We start from the raw sequence: 9,594 nt of genomic DNA on the forward strand, positions 1-9,594 counted from the left end.
CATGATTGTCTTCCAGGCTCGCACTGCTGAATGTGTTCTTTTACTCTGACATATATTATTGAGCCTTAAATCACTTTCTGAAGTGTTTATTGGCAATAGTTGAATTCTTTCCACTCAGTTAAGCTGCTCGTGAAACATAAATATTTCCTCGTATCTTGGAGTTTGATGGAAACATGGGAAGAGATCTTCAGGAGGATGGGCTGGAGAGATGACAGGAGCTCATTAGGTAGGGACTGGATTTAGTAGAGCTGTGGAGGAAAATATCATAGAATCATAGAATCAACACGGTTGGAAAAGACCTCAAAGATCATCAAGTCCAACCTGTCACCCAACACCTCCTGACTAACTAAACCATGGCTCCAAGTGCCACATCCAATCCCCTCTTGAACACCTCCAGGGACAGTGACTCCACCACTCCCTGGGCAGCACATTCCAATGGCTAACAACTCTCTCTGTGAAGAACTTTCTCCTCACCTCCAGCCTAAACTTCCCCTGGTGCAGCTTGAGACTGTGTCCTCTTGTTCTGGGGCTGGTTGCCTGCGAGAAGAGACCAACCCCCTCCTGGCCACAACCACCCATCAGGAAGAAACAGCCAAATCCCACTGCCACACCAAGGCACTTCAGGTGGAAAAGGTTTCTTTGTGTCTTGGTTCTCCCATTGTGTCTTGGCCTGTCAGGAAGCAGATGAGCCTGTTCCTGGAGCATCAATGACTTCCTGAGAGTTATTGTAGATCCTAAAGCTCCCTGAAAAGCAACTCAGGCTGTGATCTGCAGGATCAGGTGCTGGGGAGGTGATTAGGCATTGGCATGGCCGTGTCTCTGAGTTCGGAGTGTGATCTGCAGCCCCTGCCTGGCGGTGAGGAAGGAACCAGGGACCACTTTCTTGTACCTATTTAGGAAAAGGGAGCTGAGGATCAGAAAGAAGAAATGAACAAAGAGAGCAAGATCTAGTGTGGCAGTTGGAAGCTGGGCTGGAGAACCAGGGCCAGAGCCAGGTTAAGATGGGGAGGAGGCAGGAGAGTTGTATTTCCAAACAAACCCTTTGACAATCCATCTCTTGAGGAGAGCTCAGCAGCCTGAGCAGAGTTGTGAGAGCTCAGCAGCCTGAGCCAAGCTAGCACACTCAGTACTGCAAGTCCTCTTACCTCTTGTCCTTGCTCTAGTGAAGACCTACAAATCAAAGGTTTCCTTTTTATCTCTAATGAGGAAGTCTGTTGAGTCTCTTTCCTGCATTCAGGAGTTTCTTTCCAATCTGATGAACACTGACTTTTAGAGACAACACCAACAACGAGCTGGATCACAGTAGCAATCAAGGCTCCTTTGATGGCAGAGCTAAAAATAAGCTTCCCAGCTGACATAGCTTTAGGGAAGAGAACATATAGTTTGGTTTCAAAGGATACATCTTCCTTTGTCTCCATGTCTTCTGCTAGAGGATGCCACATCTCTGACAACCATACAAGCAGGCTGCCTCTGCCCTCTGAACTGAATCACCCAGGTACAGGCCCATACTACCTCCAGCCCCAGAAAGAGTAAAGCTGTTAAAGCCTCTGAGTGCCTTGGAGAGTGGACTTGGTGGCAGTTTTGCCTCTCTGGTCATGCTGGCACCCATCAAGTTGTTGCATGGCAGGAGCTACTTCTTGGGGTCTGGAGAAGATCACCTTTGTCTGTTTCCCAGGTTCAGTTTCAGTCCTCTTGATCAGCTGTCCCAGCTCTGCCCTTTCCTATCTGCTTCTGTCTCTGCCTGCTCTCCTTGCTAAATCCAGGGTACTGGCCTGCAGGCTCCCTGGCTAACATCCCAGAAGCTTTGCTGTGGCATTTGTAAAGGAAAATACGGTGAGACATGTCACTGCCACCTCCTGGGCTTTCTGAGGATGAGAGCTCATCCCATGGGCTGCAGATCTGAAGAGGGCCTGCCCAGATCCCACCTTCCCCAGGCAGCTCCCTTCCCAGGCCCACAGAGTGATGACAGTAACCAGCCTACGTTAGCAGAGGAGTGTGGTTCCCCCTCCCCGTGCAGGCATTAGCTAAAGACAGATCATGAAGGCTTCTGGAGAGGAGACCTCCAGATGAATGAGCACACACAACAAATGCTCTCCACTGGCAATGTGTGAGGTGTCAGGGGGCACAAGGTTGAACAGCCCACCTTGGCAAATGCAAACAGCTGGATGAGAGCCTCTGTGTGTGCAATTTGTTTGTGCTTCTGCAGGCATCACTCTGAATGCAGAGGAAGGATAAAATCCTTTAGAACAGAATAAACCAGGTTGGAAGAGACCTTCAGATCATCGTGTCCAACCTACCAACTCATCCAACCCACCTAATCAACTAAACCATGCAACCAAGCATTTGTTTGGTCAGCCAGGAATACACCAGATTTATTGAACTGAGCAGTACGGGGGGAAGGGTGGTGTGGAAGGGGGGTGGGTGTGGGGGGTTTCTACAGGGCTGCAGCAGCTGTAATGTTTTTGCAACGCAATGTGCCACCAAGGAAAGGCCTTCACCAAAGAACATCTCAGGGCTCAATCAGCCTCAGTCCCAGAGGAGGATGTTCCACCCCTACACCTCTGTGGGCAGTGGCTCGTTACCAGGAGTGTGTTTGATGCTGCCATTTAGGGTGTTGGCCCTGCAGATGTAGGACCTCCCTCTCACCGAGCCTTCGGTGTGGATGCTTTCTGGCTTGTTCTGGCAGCGGAAGAACATGAGGAAGCCGTTCCGGTAGTTCTTGTTCATCCAGCCGTAGAGCAGGGGGTTAACGAACGTGGAGCACATAGCCCCCACGTGGAAGACAGTGTACAGGAGTTTGTACTCGTGGAAGATGAGGACCAGATCGAGATCAATGGCAAGCTGGAAGATGTGGAAGGGGAGCCAGCAGACCGCGAACACCACAACCACCATCACCAGCATTTTGGTCGTCTTCTTCCTCCGGCACTGGTTTTCGTTCCTGGAGGTGGGACTGACGTGGTTCTTCAGCTTGAACCAGATCCTGGTGTAGGCATAACAAATGATGGCGAGAGGACAAACGTACTGCAGCAGGAGCATGGAGAGGCTGTAGATGGTGGCATCCCTGTTGTTACCAGAAGGCCATTTCTCCGAGCAGACGGCCATCTTGAGGTTGATGGACGGGATCTCCTCGTAGCGGTACTCCCTGAAGATGGCCAGAGGACCTGCCAGGATGGCTGCTGCCAGCCACATGACAGCTATGATGGTGAAGCTGAGCCTCCTGGAGATCCTGCTGTCCAGGTGGAAAACAATGCAGCGGTACCTGTCCAGGGCAATCACAGTGAGGGTGAGAGTGGACACGTGGACGCTCAGAGCTTGAGCATAAGGGACCAGATGACAAAGAACAGCTCCAAACTTCCACTCATCCAGCAGCGTGTACACTAGGGTGAAAGGCAGACAGAGCGTGTCCACCATCAGATCTGCCAGGGCCAGGTTAGCTATGAAGAAGTTGGTGACTGTCCTCATGGTCTTGTACTTCACTATGATGTAAATGACCAAGGAGTTGCCAATGAACCCCAGCAGAATGATGAGGGAGTAGGCGGCAATGAGAACAACCTGGACTCCCAGGATCTTGGTGCTGTCCATCATAGCGCTGCGAGACCCAGCCAGATCTTGCCCAGGAGCCACAAAGTCCTTGGCGTGCCAGCCCTGTGGCAGCTTCTCCTCTAACGCTGTCTTCTCCATGGTGAGGCTGCTGTTGGCTCCCTCCAACGGTCCCATGCCTGGCCTGAGACTTTCTGTCACTTGGAGAGGGAGGCCTAGAACACAGACACAGCGGAAGTGAGACAGCAGAGCATCTGCAAGAACTGAGACTCGAAGGGCATCTCCCACAGGGCATTTTGAGCTAAACAGCAGCAGCAGTGACATCTCCCAGGCTTCCTCACACAGGATGCCCTTCCCACTCTCTTAGAGCCTGTGATCAGGTGAATGGATGTGACATCTACCAGCTCTCTGGGCAACCTGTGCCAGTGTTTCACCACCCTTAGTGTAAAACATCCTTTTCCTTATATCAAATCTAACTCTCCCCTCTTTTACTACAAAACCATCCCCCCTTGCACTGCCACAAGAGGCTCTGCTGAAAAGGTTGTCCCCATCTTATACAGAATAATAAACTCTGTGTCACACTGCTGGCAGATGGCACCATCTTGTTCCTGCTTGTAGGAGACCTGTGCTGTTCCAATCACAGAGTCTGTGCTACACAAATCATAATACCCTGCTCAGGAAAGAAAGCTTTCATTGCAACCACAGTCATCATTCTGCCAAGTGAATGAACCTGGCTGTCCCCTCAGAGCTGGTGATACCCAGGCACCTGCTGGCTTTGCAGAAGAATCTTAGAACCATAGAATGGTCTGGGTTGGAAGGGACCTCAACCAGTCCAGCCCCTCTGCAGTCAGCAGGGACATCCTCAACTAGATCAGGTTGCCCAGAGCCCTGTTGAGCCTCACCTTGAACACCTCCAGGGATGGAGACCAAACCACCTCCCTGGGCAACCTGTTGCAGTGTTCCACTACCCTCATGGTAAAGGAGGGAGCTCCTTCAGGGATGTGCTTGTGCAGGGGGCAAATGCCTGAAGCTGTGAACAAGCCTCCTGCAGAGCCGTTGCTGAGCATCCAGGTTCAGAGAGGCCCAAGAGCCAAAGCCCCACAGCCCCGGCATCAGTGAGCATCCTGCCACGTGGTGTTCAAACATCTGTGTGAACGTGGCTTTGGGAGAAGGGAGCCCAACTGCTGAGCCAGAACTGAGTCAGTCTGGAACCCACAGCTGGTGTTTGGTGCCATTGCAGCAGCAGTGTTGTCACAGCAGGCTTTTCACTCAGTCCAAACACAGCAGGAGCAAAGCCAGCTCTTGCTGGCACCTTCTCGGGCTCTGTGCCTCAGCATTGCTGCTGGGGCATGCAGAGAGGGGTGGACATGGTCCCTCACCTATCTCTTCTACCCTATTCCCACCACACACTTGGTCAAAATCGGGCAAAAGTCATTACCCAGCCCAAACAAGGGCAGAGCATCCTCTGTTCTCTGAACTGCAGAGAAGGGGATAATGTCCTGCTACTGAGAGAGGGAGGCAGAGGGCTCAAACAGAGCTGGGAATTAAAGGCAGACTGTTGGACACCTTCTCGAGCTCCTCAAGGAGCAGATTGCTCTGGGTTTGTGCCAGGTGAGACAGGAGCACTGCTGGTGGGCTGCTGGTGGGGTGCTGGTGGGCTTTCCACACATCCCATGCCCTGAGAGCCAACTGTTTAAGGACAACTTGTCCTTGGGAGGGGACAATGCTTTCTGTGCAGAGCCTCTGCATTTCAGCTGCTTCCTTAAATACCTTGCAGTGGTGGTGGCAAGATGGTAGAAGTGGCAGCAATTACACTGCAATGAATAACAAACGGATGCTGCTTCTTGCATCCTTCCTCAGAGCAAGGGTTGTGACTCCCCCTTGGGAGCTGCTCCTCAGGAATCTGCCCAGCTGGCTGGAAACCCAGAGCCCTGCAGAGGCCTGGCAAAGGAACTGCCTGGAGTAGACTTTCCCTGCCTGCACACTTGCTTTCTCCTGCCCCTCTCCTTGTCCATTGTCTTGTCCAAGTTGTCTAACTGCTGGTCAATTTGTGTCAATGATTCCTATAAATGAAATTGTTTGGCTCAGATGCTGTGATAATGCAGACTATAAAGCTGTCACTAAGAGGGGAGGAAGGCAGCTTTAAGCAGCTGGAGGGAAGAGATTAGTGGATTTGCTGTACTGAGAGTTTGCTTAAGGGTGATCTCAGACCTCTGCACCCCCAGCCTTGGAAAGGTAACCCAAAGGCCAAAGGGAGGTCACAGCTTCTAAGGTGGGAGTGAGGAGCTCAAAGCCTCCCTGCACAGCTGACACGGTGGGGGATGGAGAAGGGGAGCAGGCAGGGCCCTGGGAGCATGGCACAGCCACAGCCTCTTGGACAGAGCCCAACCCTCATGGGGCAGCAGCTCAACCAGAGCCTCTCTTCAGACACCCATGCTGCAGGTGGCCCCAAAGCAAACTTTGCTGCCAGAAGAGCAAGGCCAGTGAAGGAGAGAGAGCAAGGGCTTGCTCTCCACCTGGCTTGTTGTACCTTCAGACTGCTGAGTGTTACTTTACCACTATCGTTTGCCACCTCCTTCTCTGTGCCTTTTGTGTCCTGTTTATCTGCAGTACCCAAGTCCTGGCACACCACAGTGGGCACTCCCTTCTCTTTTTCCCCATCTCACCCACCAGCTGGCTGCCAGCCCCCATGTTCACATCTCAGGCTGTTTCCTTTCACTGGAGACTGGCAGCTGCCCACCATCTGAGAGGAGCCAGGAACATCATGGTTATTGGCTTCCTAACAAAATGGCCTTAATGGAGTTATTATTTGATTTGCTTTGCTCTGTTGTTTTTTTTTCCAAAGGGGAGCTATTAAAAATCAATTAAGGCATTTTAATTAAGAGCCAAAACGGCCATAATAAATGTTCCCACTCTGAGGATTGCCTGGAGGTCACAGGGATGTTTCTAGGAGTGGGCTGAGGTCAGTTTCAGCAGGTAATGGAAGTGTTGGCACATGTGTAGGCTGCTACCAGGCACATGCTCCTGTGCCCAGACTTGGAAATGAGAGTCAACTGCTTTTGGGAGAACAAAACATCAGGGCAGACCTGGAGGAGGCAGAAATGCTACCCTAAGCACTTTGCTCTGGGCTGGGCTGCCAGGAAGGGCTACAGAAACAGGGCATGGCCTGGATCCTGTCCTCACTTTCTGAGGATCAGTCTGAGGCAGGGCTGGGACCCAGACATGGTTCCCAGTGAGACAGAGAGCTGCTGCCTGTGCCAGCAGGCTTCAGCCCTTGGGAAGCAGGGAAGAGGAGGGGGAAGCACAAAGGAACCTCAGCCCTTCACTCAGCACACTGCTGTTGATGACTGAGAGAGACAATGAACACCATGATAGCTCCAAAATCCATTCCTACAGAGGGCCAGGGCTAGGTGCCCTGGGACTCAAATGCACCTCTGCTTCCCAGGAACACCCTTGCTACAGCCCCAGGCATGCAGCCAGCCTGGTCCAGATCTGTCAGGGCACATCCAGACCTGGAAGTGCCATCTGCAAAGCCTGGCAGGGTTCAGAAAGCAGGGCTGGAGGGGCAGGCAGAGGGCTGGAGTAAACAGAGCTTGTTAATTAAAATGCCTCTTTATGTCCCAAGCAGTGAGAATGGGGTTTCTGCAGCCAACAGGCACGTAGCATGGGGACAAGGAGTGCAGAAATGGGGGCGGTAAGGACAAAGATTGCTCAGAGCACGGCCAGGAATTGCAGTTCTATCTCAGTTATTGTTGATTCAGCAGGAGGGAGTGGAGGGACTTGGGCCAGCCTCTGCTCTCTGGCTAATGACAGCCACAGTCTCTTCCTACAGCAGCACCAGGGGGTGAAGGCTGAGGCTGAGGGGTGCCTGCATGTCTCACCTCACTGATTTATTCTGTGCTGTACTCTTCCTCTGAAGCAACTCAACTCTGTGAAGCCTCTTCATCTCCACTAGCCCAGCCTGGAGCACTGACTAACCTCATCCCAAATCCCATGTCTGGCAGCAGTCAGGTGTCCATGGCACAGGGTCTGAGACCACTCCTCATCACTAAGTTGGTCATCAGCCTGGGACAAGCCAGCTTCCACCTCCTTCCACCACTTTCCTATTCCCCTACAGCACTTCAGAGGCCGCAGTGCTCAGCCCTGCACCCCACAGCACTTAAGGGAGGAGAAGACAATAAACTGAGCTATGGAGGTTAACCAGCTCACCACAGGCCACACAGCACAGCCACGGCAGAGCTGGGAACAGAGCCCAAGTTTGCTAACTCTGGCCTCCTGCATTCACCACCAGAGAGGACTCTGCATCTCTCAGGACAAAACCTGGACAAGGATTTCAGGAGCTGCATGAAGATGTAAGTGACAGAGGAGAAGGGGTTTTACCTTCTCTGTGCCATTAATGGCCTGGATGCTGCATTAAGAGCACCTCTGGGGTGATTCCCTGAAGCCTAAGAGTAAATAGAAATTGTCCCAGGTCCTTCTGTCTCCAGTGAAGGGGTGCAGAAGGGAAGACTTGCTGCCCTGCCCATCATCAGATGCCCTCCAGATCAGGCCCATTGGTGCAGAAGCCTAATGGCATCAGATCTGCAGTGCCACCCCTGCACTTGCCAAGCTCCAGGGCCCTGGAGCTGCTCACAGAGGAGCCCAGCATAGAACTGGCACTGGAAGGCAAAGTACAAGGAGAAGGAGATACACCAGGAAGTTCTTGTCACTCCTCACTCTAAATGTTTGCACATCCTGCCTAGGCTGGAGCCATGGAAAACTCTGAAGGAGATGAGGCAAGCAGGATGTCTTAGTCACTCAGCTCAGGACAGGATGAAAAAGAAGGTGATGTGAAGAGATCCATTTGGTGGGGATGCACACTTCCCCCTGGAAACTGCTCCTACAGAAAGCAGAAGGGAACCACGTGGGGCCCTCTGCCCTGTGGGATGCTCCATGGGAGCAGAGCAAGGCTGGCTGGGAGACAGGGCTCAGTGAGTGACTGACACTGAGATGGAGACACCTCCTGAATTCCAGCGAGCCCAGGGTAGATGAGACAAGGGAGGAGAGGGAACGAACACAACCAGCTGACAGCATAGGCAAGGTGAAAACACACATCCTGCTTTGGGACAACCAGAAACTGCAGGTGAAATGCAAGCTACAACAGGACTATAGGAGACCCTCTCTGTTCAGCAGTTAACATGCACTGAGTGCAGCAAGCAAGCAAGCAGCAATTCCCCTCCTGCAGTTGCTATCTCCCTTTGCATCTCTCTCCGTGAGGGCACCGATCCCTGGCAGCGAGCCGAGCGGCAGCAGCACGTGCAGTCCCAGCACGGAGGAGCTGCCAGGAGCTTTGTACCAAGCCATGAGGAGGCAGACTGTGGGAGAGATCAGGATCTCTCAGGCAGCCCTACACCTGCAGAGCACTGCTCCAGAGCTGTACGTGCCTGATCCCTGCAGCCCCCTGGAACAACCTGTTCTGGCTGCTCTCACTCAGCATCCTGCTTCCCAGACTCCCTGCTTCTGCTCGGGGACCATCTGAAACTCTCCCAGCAGTGTTTCCTGTTCTCTCTCTATTCCACCTCTCAGGGCTCTCAGATCCCAAATCCACTTTCCCAAATTTTTGGCTTGAACTGCATGGTGTGGCCAAGACCTGGCCCCATCTCAGCCCTTCCACTCAGATAAGCCCTCCCCAACCCACCTGGCAAAGGTCAAAGCGTCCTCTTCCTTCAGGACCCAAGCTGCTCACCTGGAGTTATGTTCTCATTGCTGGCCAGGATGGAGCACCTGGTCCTCTCTGCTCTCTGGAAGTCAACCTGTAGCAAAGAGGTGAAAGCACTTTTCTGCAACTGTCCTCAGCAAAGAGAGGAAGTCAGGAGAGGATCCGGGCTGGATGGTGCTTCATTGCCGGAGGTAGCTGCGGTTCCCCACTCTGAGCATCCAGAGACAGCCCCCGGCAGGGTGACTGACAGCCCCCGACTCGCAAAGCTGGATGCTGTGTTAGCTCCTGAGTGAGTGAAAGGCAGGGAGAGTGTGTTTAACAAACAGAAATGGAAAGGGGGAGGGAGCCTGCCGCTG

At 52.7% G+C, this 9,594-nt stretch overlaps 1 protein-coding gene across 1 annotated transcript; it reads right to left on the reverse strand.

The window, feature by feature from the left end:
• Positions 1 to 2,553: 2,553 nt before the first annotated feature.
• Positions 2,554 to 9,356, reverse strand: LOC104309981 (neuropeptide Y receptor type 2). Its single transcript, XM_009911372.2, has 2 exons — positions 9,266 to 9,356; positions 2,554 to 3,755 (listed from the first exon to the last, which is right to left on the reverse strand). Exon 2 carries the CDS (start codon positions 3,715 to 3,717, stop codon positions 2,554 to 2,556), a length of 1,164 nt encoding a protein of 387 aa, XP_009909674.2. The 5' UTR covers positions 3,718 to 3,755; positions 9,266 to 9,356.
• Between the last annotated feature and the right edge of the window lie 238 nt (positions 9,357 to 9,594).

Source organism: Dryobates pubescens, chromosome 16 (genome assembly GCF_014839835.1).
Source record: "Dryobates pubescens isolate bDryPub1 chromosome 16, bDryPub1.pri, whole genome shotgun sequence".
Classification (NCBI taxonomy): Eukaryota; Metazoa; Chordata; class Aves; order Piciformes; family Picidae; genus Dryobates; species Dryobates pubescens.